Source organism: Poecile atricapillus, chromosome 15 (assembly GCF_030490865.1).
Source record: "Poecile atricapillus isolate bPoeAtr1 chromosome 15, bPoeAtr1.hap1, whole genome shotgun sequence".
NCBI classification, from domain to species: domain Eukaryota; kingdom Metazoa; phylum Chordata; class Aves; order Passeriformes; family Paridae; genus Poecile; species Poecile atricapillus.
Window position 1 is genome coordinate 14,227,224 of NC_081263.1, and position 17,889 is coordinate 14,245,112.

Below are 17,889 nucleotides of genomic sequence, written 5' to 3' on the forward strand. Positions count from 1 at the left end.
ATTGTTGGGTTTAGATATTGTTTAATTTAAATTGTTTTATGTTTTCTTGGAGACACTTGTTTAAACTGCAAAGTATAGTTGTTTTCCTAGAGAGAGGAGGACGGCCACAGCTGAGACAGCTGTGATGGAGCACTGGTGAACACCTGCTTGTGGATAGAAGTGAATGCAGTCTGTGACACCCTTGACTTCATCGGGAGTTCTATTGGTTGTTGCAATCTCTGCAGTTTTGTTTGTTATAGTTTTCTTATTTTTCAGTGTTTCCAGAATTTTAAGAAGATGTACCATTGCTGAGGATCAGCTGCCATAGGAGAGGCTTCAGATTAAACCAACTGCTGCATGGTTTAATTGGTCTGGTACCCAAGGCTCCTGATCATTTGCTTTGTACAAATGCATTTTAACAGTTTGCTATGCTGTAAGCATCTCATAGCTGCTACTATTGAGAACCTTGTTTTAGAAATGAGTTAAGAGGCATCTTTCCAGTTTAAAGCCAGGCCCTGGCCAAGCCTTGACTTTACCTGGACAGAATGTTTGCCAGCAGATCCAGATATTTTCTGTCCCAAATCAGTATTTGAGTCACTTTTTGACTCAGCAATTTGACCCTATTAATATGACAGCTGGATCAATTTTGAAGTGGGCTTGGAGAATCATTTCCGGAGGTGATGATCCAATCCTTCACTGATTTTTGTTTCTGTTTGTTTGCTACCTATGGGATGCTAGTGCAGTGTTTTAGTAATTAATAGCAGTTTTATATTATATATGTTATTAATAATGTTTAAGATTTAATTGATTTTTAACTAGTATAAGTTCTTATTAATTGTGTATATGGTTTTGGGTTGTTGTTGATGTTTATAATAGAAGTACATCTCATTTTTATTTTTTTTTAAGAAAACAGGGGAAATGGATGCCCTACAAGCATTTAATTAGTGTAATTCATTAACTTCAAGGAGAGAAGTGTCTGTGTTTTGTTGGCAGGTTCAGAAAGGGCACCTGTTCATCTGACCAGACTGTGTGCCTCTGAACACATGAGATCCAGTGAACAGAGATGTCATCACACAGCCTTGGTACTCCAGACATGGATCAGAAGTGGACCTGTCAGGACACAGTTGTGTCTGAACACTATATAGACAGTTGCCAACAGAAATTCTATGTTGTTGTTATGATGTTGTGTCTCTACCAATTTTTCAGGTATCCTTTGTTTTAAGATTTAGAAGGATCTGAAGAACAACTTGAACATCAAAGCCCTCAGTCACCAATCAACTGCCAGCTGACATCACGAGAGCAGTGAATGTTCCAGGACTGAATCGTGCTGGAGAAATTCTGTAGAAGATCTAAGAAGTGTAGAGACTCCATTTAACTGTATATAAAGCAAACTGTAGTTGTGCGTTTACCCTTTCAGCAAATTGCTTTCACGCTTAGACTACATATATACCAGAGCACCTGTGTTAAAAGTAGTTAGATAATAGTTTAAGTGTTTAGCTTGTGTAGTAATTGTTATGTTAGTATAAAGTATAAGCATTCCCCCTTCAAGAGGTAGTGTAAGCATCTTTGAAAGTTCATTTAACGATTGAAGTTTTAGCTGTGAGTTTGCAAATATGGTGTCATTTACATGGTAAAATGCTTATGGTAATTGTGTTGTGTATAGTCATGATCAACTGTCTGCTAACTAACATCCAAAAGTGACAGAACATATGGGTCACTCTGGCACATTGAACTGGCCAAAGGTCAATGTGTTTGAGCCTAGCCACCCCTGGAGATCCTTTTGCACCTGTCTCGTAGGAGTCCCTGAATGGGATCCTCCAGCATTTAAAGGTTTAATTAGTAATGAGATTCGACTGAATCAATTGGCAATGTTGCAAGAGTGTAGTCACACTGCTGGCTTCACATTAAGACAACTTGAAGCCTGCTGGCAAGCAAAAATTACCAAAGTTCTTAATGTTACCATAGAACCCTCAGAAGAATTAGATTTGTTAAGTTCCACCAATACCTCGGGTGGATGGATAATGTTTGAACCCCCGACAAAAAGTCATTCTAACAAAGTAATGCAGCACTGGGCTGCAGTCAACCCTATAGCTGATCTCATTACTACCACTGTAAGTAAAGCCTTTATTCATGGTGCAATCTCACAGGACAATTACCAAAACGATCACCTAGTTCCATATTCCTAATCTGTGGAGATAGAGCATGGAATTAGATTCCTGCTAATCCACATAGAAGACCCTGTTATCTTGGGAAACTCACTTTGTTCCACCCAAGCTTACATCAATTGTTGAATGTAGCTAGCAAAATGAAGAACATCAAACAGTCAAGGCGAAGCCTGAATGAATTAAAGTTTAGCCACCCTAAAAAGGCTCGCTTGCTGGACTAGGAAAGAATTAAACTTAACATCCACAACGTTAAGTGAGCTTTCAGCTGATGTGAGTAGTGTATATCATGCAGTACTATGAAATCAAGTTGCAATTGACCTTTTGCTCTTAGCACAAGGACATGGTTGTGGGGAGTTTGAAGGCATGTGCTGCTTGGATCTTACTGATCATTCAGCTTCCATCCATGAGCAACTACAACAGCTACAGGATGGGTTGCATGCCCTGAAGGAAGATAGTGATCCCATCGGAGGTTGGTTCGCCAGCTGGGGCATCACTGGATGGTTGAGGTCTCTTGTGCTAGAAGGGGGACAGACTTTACTTATAATGTTAATTGAGATGACAGTCTAAGTTGTATGTTATATTATCCAAAGGCTGGTTTGTGCAAAAAGAGAAAGGGGGAATTGTTGCTATATTTTATATATTAGTAAAGGCCTGTATGCACAAACCAGCCTTTGAAATAAGTCGTGATATTAAGGGCTAAAGTCCTTGAAACCTTCATGCAGAAGAGAGAGTAAAGCAAAACAATATCCCTGTGTGTAAGAGAAAAAATGTAAACTGTGTGTGTTAGCCAATAGTTGCTTGCTCTGCCTGCAGACCCTGTAGAACCCTATAAAAGTGTGCTAAAGATAGAAATAAACTGGCATTCACAATTACTTCTGTGAAGACTGGTGAAGAGCTGGCGGTCTCTCAATACTTTTACAGGACTGCTCTGTCTCCTTTGTGGTCAGGAAGCTCTAGCGACATGACTTGTATGCTCTGGGCGGTGGGGGTAGAGGAGCTCCTCTACCTGGGGAGCGGGGAGAATAAACCAGTATAAACCAGTCCAGACTGGGGCAGCTGGGGAAAATTCAGAGTCACAAGGAGCCGCTGGGAGCGAGGCAGGGGAGGGGCGGCAGTGACCAGCGAGGGGAGGCTGGGGAGAAGTTCCCGCCTCAGCCGAACCCCCTCAGTGATTGACAATGGGGGGCAGCTCCCACCCAAACCGCTGTTGCAATCCTCCTCCCAGTGGGACCCCTCTGTCCCACCCCCTGTGGTGAGAGCCTGCTCGTCTCTGGGCACAGGCGGCAGAGGGGGTCCTGGAGTGGATACAACACGGACTCAAAGTATCTAGACACAGGAGGCTCAAACTTGCATGAATAATCCCGGGTTTATTGTCTGTCGTCCATCCGGGGCAAGAGAGAGACCGAAAATGCCTTGGGTCTTATCTCTTATACCAGGGGGCAGGGGTAATCAGGGGATGTAGGGAGGTCACAGCCAATGTGCAGGTGGAACCTGAAGGGAGAAGAATCAGAATTTTTAGGAGAGTGTTCCCCCCAGACTCCTTTATGTTGCGTGTCCCGAAGTCTCACCGGCAAAATAGGTTCAGTTCTCAAAGAGAAGAGACCTCCAGCAGCTCAGGGGAGCAGTAGCCCTCCTGCTGATGCACAGCCTGTGGAGCAAGGGGTCAGTGGCCCAAATGTGTCCTTTGGAAATCAGAGTTGGGTTCCTCACTGCTGTTGGAACTCACTCTGCTAGACCTGTGGGGGCTGAGGGACGTACTGGGAAGGGTTTGGCAGCCTTGGGCTGGACTTGTTGATCATCTGAGCTCTGTTCAGGGCCAGTCTGGGAGCCTGTTCCTTTCCCCTTCCCCAAGGGCAGAGTGTTGGTGAGGGCTGCAGTTGGAGGCTGTGTCTGCCCTGACAGCCGGTACCGTGGGGCTGTGGATGCTGCTGCCAGCGTGGGCTTGTCTGAGCCGGGCCTTGTGCCTCTTTCAGGTGTCCCTGCTGCAGTCACAGCTGGCCCGAGACCGACAGCACCACCTGGAGAGCTGTGCAGGGAGCAGGCACGAGACACTCCCCTTGAGTCACAAGGAGCAGAAGGGATCTCCTTGCTCCCTGAACTTCTCAGAGAGGAGCCAGAGTGCAATTCGATTTAGTCTTAGCCTTTTAGTATTTGTCAATAGTTTATGTTTAATAAGTAATAGTTATAGGTGTAAGTGATAGTTATAGGTGTAAGTGAACCTTTATACAACTGCGTTCCATAGGATGTAGGATGTATTTATAGACAAATAAATAGGTTGTTATGATCACAATTAAACTAAAAGATCTTTGTCTGAATTACGTACTCCCCAGTACAGGGTATATAATTATAACTTCCAGTATAGTGCATTATATTTGAAGCAACTTCGAAGCAATTCTATTCAAGCCAGCAAAACCAATTCTTAATTTGAGATTGATCACCCAGACCAATGATCATGGGCAAAGATTTCTCTCAGCCTCAAGGAGTGGCACTGAGGGACATTGTCACTCCAGGGAGGAGTCTGCAGAAGGGAGACATGTGACATAATCCACTTTGGTGAGGGCAGGAGAATCCTGCCATGTGTGGAGCTTTTTCATTTGTCCTTAGGAAACTGCAACCTGTTTTATTCTGAGAGTCACAGAATCTCAGTCTGGGTGAGCTTGGAGGCACTTCTGGAGGTCACCTTGTATCATTGTAGAGACAGACACACAACACACACCCAGCCACCCACGCACGCTTGAGCAGAGACAGCAATGGCTCCTCTTTATTACATGATCTCAAGTTTACACCCTTAACAAAACGTGGTCTGAAGTCATTAGTTATATCAAAACAGCTCATTATATTCATTGGACAAAGCAATAGCTCATTGTATTTTATTGGTACAAAGCAATTAATGTCAATAATTAATTGGCAAGAGCTTACAAGAGATTATTAAGGCACATATGCTCTCCTAAGGCATAACTCCCCCCTAACTGCAAATATCCCTTGTGTATCTATTTTATTGGTTTCCATGCTAAAGGCCTTGCTTTCTTCTTTGCTATGGATAAACTTGTATTTTATCAATTTCTTCTTCTGCTAACCCAATTGATGAGCCTGCAGACCAGCTGCTAAGCCCAGCCACACTTCCCCCTTTTTGTATTTGAGCTACAAACACAGCTGTCAAGGATTTTTGCAGGGCCCTTTGCTAAAATCCAAGCATGCAGGGGAGACACAAAGCAATAATTACAATCACTAACAAGATTAGCAATCCAGTCTTCAACAAAGATCCAAGCCACCCAGTGATGGCCCAGCCCTTGAAAAGATCATCTATCCATCCTTCATTCACGTGTAATTAACTCTCCCTTTCAAGTTTGCAGTGCTTTTGTAGATTGATTCACTGTGATCTGATAAATTCATACAACACATTCCTTCAAAATCCTGACATCCATGACCATGTGCCAATAACAGAAAATCACAGTGGCTCCATTCTGCAAAGTGGCATGTCTAATGCTATCTACATCCATTAACAACCCGCTTAAAGCTACAGATGTGTCATTGCTTTGCTTGGCTAGCCAACAACCAAGTCTATGCATTGAGGTTAAAGTGTGAGCAGCAGCCACTCCAGGTGCCAAAACAGATGCAGAAATAAGAGAACCAGGTCCCCAAAAGGCCACATCATCCTGACACTGAGAAGTAAATGTGTGTGTCAAGGTGATCATGTTCTTACCTCTTGATCTATCATTGTTCTCTTGGGTGTCAATAAGATCAATCGCCCCAACCTGCAGGGACCTCCTGTTATTTTACTTGCAATACCAAACCAAGCACGATCACCACAGATTAAAAACACACCCTTTGGCAGCTGCAAAGGCACATTAGAGGCACGTGATGTACAGCATGAGGTAGAGTTACACCATCAGCTTGCATTTCTAGATACGTCTAAGGTTGCATTTACATTCTGAGGTAACCCCCATGTGGTCTTGTCTTTGTCCCTGTAACTAAACATTACACAAGCATCCATTTGCAATGATCCTAGCAATTCTAGTTCTTGTGGCTCAGCTGTAACCTGAGACAAGAGGGCCTAAATGCTATCCCAGGAGTCTCCATTATGTACAGGATTTCTTGATTTACAATTAAAAGCTTGTGAGGGACAAGGCCAGTTGTTAGGAGGAACACCAACAAGACATGTAGAGCATGGATTTTCAGGACTGGCGACTGCTAAACACAGAGTATCCTGATGTACGGCTTTAGCCAGTGTCACTCACACGTTCTGTTTTGGCTGCAAAGCCATCCATCCTGTTCCTTCCTGTGTGCTCCAAAGAAGGCTTGACACAATGAGCAGGAATCCAGCGTGGTGCATTTTCTGTGCAAACACAAGCATAACCCCTTCCCCAGGTTATTAAATCTACAGCACCACTCCATTGGCCACTTCCCAAATCCCTCTCTGCTATAATTTCTATGTCCCCTGCTTCTCTGTTACCACTGTCCACCCAGCTGGAGCCAGGGAAACAGGGGAGATAGTATAGCATAGAAAAGAAGAACTTAAAAACGAGGCCCTTTCCCTTAGCTGAGATGCAAGTGCAGCTTTATTTCTTGGGGTCCCGTGGAGAAGAGCAGGAGGGAAAGAGGAGGAGGTATCGATAAGCACCCCTTCTTGAAGGCAGGGGGAAGAGGGTGGCTTACATTCACACAACCAATAAAGGGAACTGGGGAGAAAGAGATAAGGGAAAGAAGCTTACAATTCTACATTTTTGGGGGTATATTCTTTGGGTCATACCATCTTTTCTAACTGCATTACAACACCTCACCTGCACCCGAGCAGGCTTTTGCAACTCGGATTTTGAAATCAAAGTAGAGAAATGAGGAAATAAAGGAGGTCAAGGAGTTTTGTCCCTATAGGATAAAAAGTGTAACACATGAACTGCTTTGTGCAGTCGTGCCTGGGTGGTTTCTCCTTGCATTCCCCTTTTTTCTTTTTGAAGCTGATGCTTCAGAGTGCCATAGGCATGTTCAACCATAGCTTGTCCAGTAGAAGAATGAAGAATACCTGTATCATATACAATTCCCCATGCAGCCAAAAAATCTTGTGTTTTCTGAGATATAGAACAAGATCCATTATCAGTTTTTATTTTTTGAGGTACTCCTAGAATTGAAAATGCTCTTTGAAAATGACAAATAACATCCAAAGCTTTTTCTCCTGCATGTGCAGTTGCTACAATAGCAAAGTGAGAAAAGTATCAATAGACATGTACATGCTTTAGTCTCCCAAACTCATCAGTCTGAGTGTCACGATCCGCAAGGTGGGATTCGTGATGTGGTTCTTTTATTCGATCTTAGTGTACAAAAGATTATCAGGGACTTAAACCAAGGACTTCAATAGCAAAACACACTTTATTGAGTGCTCATCAGCACTCATATGCGATAGAGGGAAAAGAGGAGAAAGCAAAGCATAAGGAAAAGAGAGTAAGGGGATTATAGCTGCCAACGTCAAAGTCCACTCAGCCGTCCACCGACGCAGAGTCTTCTGTCCGTTGGGGAGATCTCAAAGGAAGGTAAATTTGGGGTGTGATTTTCTAGTCTTTTACATTTTACATTTACATTTTACATTTTACAAAGCGAGGGGCACAGGGCCAGAACCAGAGGAGATTGATGATCATTGTGATGAATTCCATTGCGCAGGGGGGAGGTGTAGGGTGCAAAGCAAACCACGTCTTGCAAGTCTTTGCTCACCAGCAGGAGCGAGGGCAGTGTACCATGCAACCACCTGCAAACAATCACTTGGCAAACATCCACCTCAGCTAGGCCCAAACCCCTAAACCAAGTCCCTTGTGATATTCGGGGTCTCAGTCTCCATCCTTGAGAGGGTTGTGAGACAGATGAGAGAATCTTCGGACCGTCTCTTACACTGAGTTATGTCTGTCTGCCAAAGTTGCAACACTTGCAACCCTCTGGGCTTGGTCCCATAATGCATAGGAACACATGAACCGTGACTGTCAGGGTTGTGTCATGGAGTTACTTTACCTTTAAGGAAAGCTGGAGTTGCTGGGGACTGCCTGGAGTCTTTTCTCCTGACCAATTATCGGTCATTGCTGAGAATTGACAGCAGTTTTAGCCATTGAAAAGTGGGATCAACTTGTGAACCCCACCTTAAAGTAAAAAAACAGAACTCTCTTGTTCTCTTTGTTTCTTGGCTGTGAAAGGTAGCAGAGCTCCGGTGGCCTCCGGTTCCCTGCCCAGGCCACACGGCCGGGCGGGGGCCGGGCTGGGCCTGCCGCGTCTCCCGGCCGGGAGATGGGGCCTGCGGGGGCTTGCCCCGAGCCAAGCCGGGCCGGGCTGGTTCCTGGTTTGGCTGCAGGTTTTGCTGTGATAGAATTTACCAGAAACTGCCAAGTAAAGAAGGAGAGGGGCTCTGGGCCTGCAGCAAGCAGAGACGGTGACCACGCTCTCCAGAACAGCTATGAAGAACTTTCCATCGCAGACGGCTCCAGCTCCTGTTCAGCAGAGATCACCGAACCATCTACAAAAGCTTGGGCAAGATTTTAACTCTTTCTTATCCAGATGAGACTTGCGGATTAATCTTTTCATCCAGAGAGAGAAAAGGAGAGTGATCAACATGAAAAGAGACTTTATAAACTACTAGTGGCAAGAAAGAAAAGAAACTTCAAGAAAGGTAGAGAATTAAGAAGATGCTTTAATTAAGCTGAAATATCTTTCTGTTAAAACTATGGGGATGGACAATGAAGTCCTGAAAAGAACTCCTTTAATTCATGATAGTGTATGGGGAGGAATAGAGTGTTCAAAGTGTAAATTTGAGTAAAAAGTAGAGTAATTATGGTATAGTGAAGTGCTGGGAGATTTGAAGCCTTGAGAGGCAATGAGAAAACTGTTTTCTAGTGAAGCTCACAGAAACAGATGAAGAATACTTTTTGCCTTTGAATAACTTATCCTTAAAAATGCTATCCCCAAACTTATGACCCATAACACATTTCAGAGTGATGTGGAATGGGAGGGGTGGGCTTTGATAACAGCAGCTCTGGGCAGCTGATATCAAGGAAACGGAAAACTATAACAAAAATAGTTTTCTTGTGAGAAACTCCATAAATTAACAGAAAGAAACTTCTGTTTCTCTACAGAGACTGGTGAAAAGACTGTAGAAGGAATTAGGACTGTTTAAACCATCAAAGTTCTAAAGTTTTTGTCTCTGTTGTCATGTGAACAAAAGAATGGTGGGCAGTGAGAAATGAAAAGGTTTTTCTGGAAGTTTATTCTGGTGTTCTTATTATTGTAGTTTGTCAATAAACTTTCTTTATTCCTTTTAAGTTTTACGCCTGTTTTGCTCTTGTTTTAATCCATATCTCACAACAAGAAATAAGTATTTTTTTTTCCCCTTTTGTTAATTACTAGTTTAAAACCACAACAGGTTGATACAACAATCATTGAACGAGCATCATTGTTACTAAGACCAAATTGTCATGGTAATGCTTGAAAACCTTGATGGTAAAATGGATGAGATAAGATAGCTTGTTGCCTGTGGTGAGGAACCATTAAGGCAACATTGGCAACAAGAGCATCAGCATTTCCTTCAGTGAAAAACCCCGGGAGAGAAGTCTGACTGTGAATATGCATCACAAAATATGATTCAGTGCGTTGCTGAATTGTATCCCACAATTCCACCAACACATCAAATAAAGGTCCCTGATCAGTTTCAGGTAAAACAACTTTATCTAATTTTCTGGTCAAATTTGCTGCATAGGCAGAATCTGTCACAATATTTACAGTTTGAGGGAACAATTGAAATGCAGTGGCCGTGGCTCTCAGTTCAACAATTTGCAGTGAACCAGTTTGATATTTCACCACAGGTTGCCAATTACCATTGATTTTCAATGCAACTGCAGCTTTTTCTGGTTTTCCAGAGCCATCTGTAAAAGCACTGGGTCCATCTACAGGGCTTTCCATACTTAACTGCTTTTGGCCAACTGGTACTTGCTGAAAAAATCTCAATGAAGGGTGACTTGGTAAATGATAAGACACCTGCCCTGTAAAAGCAGCCATAGCAGCTTGTAACGTAAGCATAGCAGCTTGTAAGTTATCACAGCTTGCCAAGAACTGTTGGCACAGCACCACTCAAAATACCAGTTCTGAAGAGGCAAAACAATTCTTTCAGGATCTTGACCAGTCAATCCAACACGTTGTTTAGGAGACTTAATAAGTTCAGCAATTAATTCAAAAAGACCAGGGGCAGTTTTTATAGATCGAAAAGGTAAAAATAACCATTCTAACATACGTAAAGGATCTTCCCACTGGTCACTCCATTGCACAAGAATTGCAAAAGAAGTCATTGTTATCAATCAAAACAAATAATCGTACTATTTGTGCCAATAGGTCAATGCGAGAGACAAATTTCCCAAGCAAAGCTTTGACAACCAATTCAGGAACAAAACGGGCTTCTGGGGTCAACTCACGGGTATCAGTAGGGTTTTCTGACCCCTTTAACATTTCTAAATGTGGTTGCAATTGTGAATTGGTAAGTCCCAAATAAGGTCTTATCCAATTAATTGATTGTCGGGGCTTGCATTTCTTCATGCGGGAACAGGAACGACACAGCACCAATATGATGATAGGATCATTCATTTATTCTCTAAGTTTGGGTACATTTATACTGTACACAAATCTATACACACGAGTATTTCTCCTACAATTGACTGCATGTGTTGTTCGTTGTCACTTAATTGTAAAACGTAAGCAGGGAACAGAAACTAAGTGTGAGACTAAGTCACAGAGGCTTCTCACTTTGGCCTGAGAAAGCATGAGAAAGAATCCAAACAGTGCTTGGTAAAGGACAACAACCTACAGGTATTGTTTAGGTGAGGGGTGGTGTTCCACTTAACCAATGATGGTGGATGTGTTGCTTTAATGGCCAAAGAGAGTTTTAACTCTCAGACCTTCTTGAACATGTGTATAAAAGAAGATTAAGAACAATGAACTTTGCTCTCTTGGACAATGCAGCTGAGAGAGTCATGTAGTGCTTCACCATTCCTAAAATAGTGTGACAGCTGTTCACACACCATTAGAAGCATTCTTATTGGATAATTACATTTGCGTATACCGGACCACAACTTGTCCAATTTCTCTATTTCTCATCCTGTTTAGCTCTTTCTTTGTGTTCTCTTGCTGACCACGACTGTCCCTTCCCTGTCTGATAACCCTGCTCTTGTTCTTAAGTGTTCCTCTTTATGGTCAAATTTGTTCTAACGCAGCCCAGACTCTTACATCTCCCCCTCTCTTCTTAAAAATTGGAATAACTAAATTGTGCAACATTTGTTGAAGGCCTTGTAACAAACAAGGAAGAATCAGCATAAAACCTGGAAATACAAGCAGTAACATTATTGCCCCCTTGATCAAGGTCTGCCACCAACCCTTTAAACCTAACCTAGCAAGCCAGTCGGAAATCTTCAAAATCTTCACACCCGCGTCTGTGCTGACAACAAAAAATCTATAGCTGCGTGATTTTGCAAGGTAGCATGCCTAATACCATCAACATCAGTTAGCAACTCACTCAACATTTTCAAATTTAAATTAAGCTGTTTTTCTCCCCAACAGGCAAGATGAGCTATATTTTTCGCATTTATGGCAGCCATTCCCCCTGGTAAAAGGAAAGATATTGCAATGATAGTTGCCAATGATGGTGACTGCACATTATCATTCTAAGCCTGTTGTGGTTTTAAAGCATCAGCTAAAAAATCACTAGAAAACTTACTTATTTCTTGCCGTGAGATATGGGTTAGAACAAGAGCAAAACAGGCTTAAAACTTACAAGGAACAAAGAAGGTTTCTTAACCTAACTACAAGAATAAGAAACCAGACTAGAACTTCTAGAACTCTTTTTCTTTACCACACAACCATTGTCTTGTTCACATGACAACATAGAGACAAAACCTTGGTGGTTAAAACAGTCCCAGCTTTGCTATAGTCGCTTCATCAGTCTTTGTAGAGAAAAAGAAGTTCTCTTCTGCTGATTTATGGAGTTTTTCAGAAGATAAACATTTTCTAATGGTTTTCTATTTTTCTGATGCCAGCCACCTGGAGAACTCTGCCATCAGTTCTCTCCTCCCATTTCACACCACTCTGAGGTGTGTTATGGGCTAATGAGTCAAGAGGGGGTGTCATTTCAAGGATGAGTTATTCAAAGGCAAAAGTTCTCTTCATCTGTCTCTGTAAGCATTTCTGGAACCACAAGTTTTCTCTTTGCCTCTTAAAGGCTGCAAATTTTTAACAACTCTCACTTCTCCATTTCTGTTCCAGCATCACATAAGATCACAACTACTTCACTATTTGCTTAAATCCACACTTTGAAATACTCTATTTCCCCCCAAATACTCTTTCATGAATTAATGGAGTTTTTTCAGAACACTATTGTCCATCTCAGTAGTTTTAGCAAAAGAATATTTCAGCTTATTAAAGCATCTCCTTATTTCTCTCTCCCGTCTCAAGCTTAATTCCTTTTTTCACTGTCTTTGATAGTTTGTGGTGCCTCTTTACCTGTTGATCACGCTCTCTCTTCCCCTCTCTCCGGAAAAAAAAAAAAAAAAGTCTAACCTGCAAGTCTCATCTGGGTAGTGAAAGGGTTCAAATCTTGCCCAGGCCTTGTAGATGGTCTTGTGATCTCTGCCGGAGCGGCGGCTGGAGCTGTCTGCGATGGAAGATTTTTCATGGCTGCTCTGGAGAGTGTGGCCACTGTCTCAGCGCGCTGCAGGTCAATGGCTTTCTTCTCTTTACTCAGCAGTCTCTGGTGAAACTCAGCAGTGGCAGAAACTGCAGCCGAGCCAGGGACCGGCCTGGCCCAGCAGGCCTGCTGTGCAAGGCCCAGCGAGCCCTCCGAGAAGGGGCTCCTGACACTTCACACTCTCCATCCTCCCCGGGAAGAGTACAACTCTGGCCAGCCCTGCCCCCCCCCGCAGCCTTCTCCGGCCTGGGTGGGGGGAGGAGGAGGCTGAACTGAAACCCTGTTACTTCTTCAAAAGCCAGAAACCAAAGAGAACCAGAAATTCTCGGGCTTAGGTCTTAAGGTGGTGTTCACAGGTTGATCCCACTTCTCAATGGTGAAAACTACTGTCAGTTGTCAGAAATGGCTAGTTATTGGCCAGGAGAAAAACTCCCATCTGCCTCCAGGAAGCCTAAACTTCCTTAGGTGTTTCCCTTTGTTTTCTTAAATGCTAATCCATCACGGCTGGGTACACTGGACTTTACATTCTCTCCCAACTGCCTACTTTTCTGTCCCCTCCTCTCTCATTCTACTTCCTTTGTCTCCAGGTCTTCAACCCCTCCCCTCTCCCAGCCCACAACAGCACCCAACAAACCAAGCAGAACATATCCAAACCACAAATGGCAACACACAGAACCGGCAACACACAGAACCAGCAACTTTCCTTCTGTTATAAATACATATTGTGATATTGGCTTTTCACAAGTATTAAGATGAATGGTGCATGTATAATGTTAGAATAGCTTTTGCAATGTCTTCTTCTTACTCTCCTGCTGTTAACTAGAACGGAGGCATAGATCAGAAGAATTTTAGACGTTAGGTTTAAGTCCTGTCAGAACAGACAGGATAACCTCCAGTGAACAGATGAGGGGGCCCAGGCTGCTCTCAACACTTACTGCCTGTGGAAGAACAAGCCATGGCCCAAGTTCAAAGACGATAAGAGAGAAATTAAATGCACAAAGTCAAGAAACACGCATGCTCTAGAAAGGTGGACCCAAAGAGTGGCCATGCAAAACATTTCCTAGAAAAGTCTGAATATGCATATAGTCCATACTGTACAAATGGTATATAAAGGGTGTTTCCAAAGCACCAGGTGTGCTCTTGGCAGAGAGCCAAGGCATCCAGCCCTTACTCTTTGCTTTATTTTCTGTGTCTTATTGTCTCTATTAAACCTTCTAAAATGTTACAGGAGAGTGAACCTCGTTTTTCATAATTCTTTCACCTAATAACCTTTTGGCTTCAGCAAATATCACCTCATCTCTCACAATCCTATAAAAGTCTTGGTTCTTCTTCCCAAAGTTCAGGAGTTTAGCATGACCTTGGCTGAGGAGCAGCCCATCTCCATTAGTAAAGCTCACTGAAAAATATCAATTGATTTAGCTAGTTGTAATGATCATGGGTCATGTGTTTTACAGAGGGCACATAATATGAGGGACATGGATAGGTGGATCAGGATGTCTCGAGCACCTTCCAAGTACCCCAGGCAACAGGGAAAAGGAATGAGAAGAAAAGAAGGCTACTTGCTCCAACTGATTCAGAGAGATCCCATTGGAGACACGCCTAATGGACTCTTTCCCTTTGTTCGAATCACAGGACTTTTACAGGACTGCTCTGTCTCCTTTGTGGTCAGGAAGCTCTAGCGACATGACTTGTATGCTCTGGGCGGTGGGGGTAGAGGAGCTCCTCTACCTGGGGAGGGGGGAGAATAAACCAGTATAAACCAGTCCAGACTGGGGCAGCTGGGGAAAATTCAGAGTCACAAGGAGCCGCTGGGAGCGAGGCAGGGGAGGGGCGGCAGTGACCAGCGAGGGGAGGCTGGGGAGAAGTTCCCGCCTCAGCCGAACCCCCTCAATGATTGACAATGGGGGGCGGCTCCCGCCCAAACTGCGGGCAGGGAAAAGTGCCCTCAGGGATTGGCTGAGCGGGACGGGGGCGGGGCTGAGGGTTCCCGCCTCAGCCAAACTGCCCTCAGTCATTGGCTGCCTGGGAAAAGCCTCAAAACCTCCTCCAAATTTCAACAAAACTGACAAAAATGGAATAAATTCCAAGAAGTATGAAATATTTCAGGCTATCTTTTAGTAACATTTAAGCAGTGAAAGTTTGAAAAGGCAGACTGTGCACTAAAACCTGGAAAAAACAAGTAAACACCCCAAACCCCTTTGAGTATCCCTCAAAATTAAATGGTGTAGAAGCATAATAAATGTAGGCATATATAAATCAGTTATAGCCACATTTAATGAATAATTAAAAAAGAGGGAGGTGTAAAATGGGGCTTTGGGTGCTAAAATCCCTCAAGAAAGGACCAAAAAAAGCCCAAGCACAACATTCCCCTCAGGCCTGGGCTGGCTGTCCAGCAGCTCAAGGAGAAGAGTCCTCCAGCAGCTCAGGGGAGCAGCAGCAGCCCACAGCTGATGCACAGCCTGTGGAGCAAGGGGTCAGTGGCCCAAATGGGTCCTTTGGAAATCAGAGTTGGGTTCCTCACTGCTGTTGGAACTCACTCTGCTAGACCTGTGGGGGCTGAGGGATGTACTGGGAAGGGTTTGGCAGCCTTGGACTGGACTTGTTGATCATCTGAGCTCTGTTCAGGGCCAGTCTGGGAGCCTGTTCCTTTCCCCTTCCCCAAGGGCAGAGTGTTGGTGAGGGCTGCAGTTGGAGGCTGTGTCTGCCCTGACAGCCGGTACCGTGGGGCTGTGGATGCTGCTGCCAGCGTGGGCTTGTCTGAGCCGGGCCTTGTGCCTCTTTCAGGTGTCCCTGCTGCAGTCACAGCTGGCCCGAGACCGACAGCACCGGCAGAACTACATTGAGAGCTGCTCAAGGACCAGCCAGGAGCTGTCAGACCTTCACCAGGAGCTGTCCTGCTCCTTTGCAGCTGTGCTCAAGGAGCCCAAAGCTGCTCTTGTGGATGCAGAGACTTGAAGCTGCATCGGTCTCTGAATCTTAACAGATTGGCACGGCCATCCTTGGGCCATCAGTCTCTGGAGAGACAGGCCCTGGAGAAGGCAGGTGCAGCTCTTGTGCACAGAGGATTTGTGCCCTGCTCAGAAGGCAGTTCCTGTCAACTGGGGCACAGAAATCCTCACTAGGACACAGACAAACACTATCAAAGATGAGGGCAAGAAACACCTGCCAAAGCTTTTCCAAGTAGACCCATTTGGTTCTTGAAGGTCTGTTCCTAGTGAGGAATCTTTGATGTAAGCAGCAAGACTTCTCTTCTGCCTAGAAGACCTAGTGATATATTACCAAACAGAGAGCAGAGCAGAAAAAAAATGCACTTGTGGCTGTCTCAGGATTCCTAATCTATTTTATGAGCCTTAAACACTGCAGCTCTAGGCATTTCTGTGTAGAAATTTGAAAAATTCATGAAACACCATTTTTCCTCCTCAGGTGGCTGTTCTAAAGGCAAAGCTTTACTTTCCATGAATACTTATAAACACCAAGAACTATTTTAGGCTTTTCCTGACATCTCCCCTTGGTCAGGGAAGACAGAAGAATTGCTGTGACTCAGGAACTAAGCGCATCCCAAAAAAGCATGCGGGTCTTGAGAATCCTGAGCCTTGAAACAGGTGCTGCCTGGAGCAGCAACTTGGAACTCATGTTATGAGACAGGTCCCTGCCCAGCTGCCCAGCAGGGCTGTGGGGACATGGGGGAGGCAGGGCAGGTGCCAGGGCCAGCAGGGAGCTGGGATGGGGGGAGAGCCAGGGAGGGCCGCTCCAACAGTCCCTGGAATGTTGGGATTTGGACCCTGGCAACCGTCAACAGTCCATGGAATGTTGGGACTCAGACCCTGGCAACCATCAACAGTCCATGGAATGTTGGGGGTTGCACCGTGGCAACCATCAACAGTCCCTGGAATGTTGGGGGTTGCACCCTGGCAACAAACAGAGCTCTTGGCTTTTAGGGTTTGGACCCTCGAGCTGTCAACAGCTCATGAGCATTGGGGCTTGGACCTTGCGACGGTCAACAGCACTTTGATTGTGTGCTATTGACCCTGCAAAGGCCAAGAACCTTTGGAGATTGGGGTTTGGACCCTGCAAAGGCCAAGGCCTTTGGAAATTGGGGTTTGGACCCTGCAAAGGCCAAGGGCCTTTAGATACTGGGATTTTAACCGAGTGTCCAAGGGCCTTTGGAGATTGGGTTTTGGACCCTGTAAAGGCCAAGTGCCTTTGAACACTGGGGTTAAACCCTGTGAAGGCCAAGTGCTTTTGGACACTGCACTTTGGACACTGGTCGTGCCAAGGAACAGATGGACACGCGACGGGTGAGTGAGAAAGCCACTGCTCTCCTTGTGCCAAGCCCTGCAGGGGCCTGGGTGGGCCTGGGCTGTGCCTCAGGGAAGGGTTCCCTTTGGGAATAGCAAGGGTTTAACAGTCGGCTGTTCCAGAGCTCCAGCAGCTTTGGTGCTTGCCGTGGGGACAGGCCTGGGAGGGAATGGGGGGCACCTGGCCATCCCAGAGCACAGCCACATCTCCTCCTCCATCCTTGTCCCACCAGAGGCCATGGGCACAAACAAGGGTCATCGCCTTCCCCTCAGCCTAATTTACAGCGCAGCCTCAGCACATCCCAGAGGCAAACATGGGTTTCTCTCAGACATTTCTGAGATGATCCCCAGTGGCCTAAGGGAGGCCATGGGGATAATAGGAAGATTCTCCAAAAGCTGGAGTACCTATGCCAAGGGCAAAGGAGGCAAGAGTTGGGGTTGTCCAGGTGGGAGAAGGTTCCAGGGTGATCTTAGAGCCCCTGTCAATGCATGAAGGAAGGGCCTGCAAGAGAGCTGGACAGCAACTTAAGCCAGGGGCCTGAAAGGACAGGACAAGGGACAATGGTTTCCCACTGAGACAGGGCAGGGATGGATAGGATATTTGCAGGGAGTTCTGCCCTGTCAGGGTGCTGGGGCCCTGGCATGGGTTGCCCAGGGAAGCTGTGGCTGCCACTGGATCCCTGGGAGTGTTCAAGGCCAGGATGGATGGGTCTCTGGGCAATGCCCATTTTGGAGTCCTTAGAAATGATGA

The 17,889-nt window shown here is 45.0% G+C and overlaps 1 protein-coding gene across 1 annotated transcript in view; it reads left to right on the forward strand.

The window, feature by feature from the left end:
• LOC131584838 (centrosome-associated protein CEP250-like) overlaps positions 1-17,889 on the forward strand; it is a 132,857-nt gene that overhangs the window by 51,879 nt on the left and 63,089 nt on the right. The window contains exon 24 of the mRNA XM_058850343.1: positions 15,625-15,710. Within this exon, the coding sequence (XP_058706326.1) occupies positions 15,625-15,710 (86 nt within the window). The remainder of the gene's footprint in view (positions 1-15,624; positions 15,711-17,889) is intronic.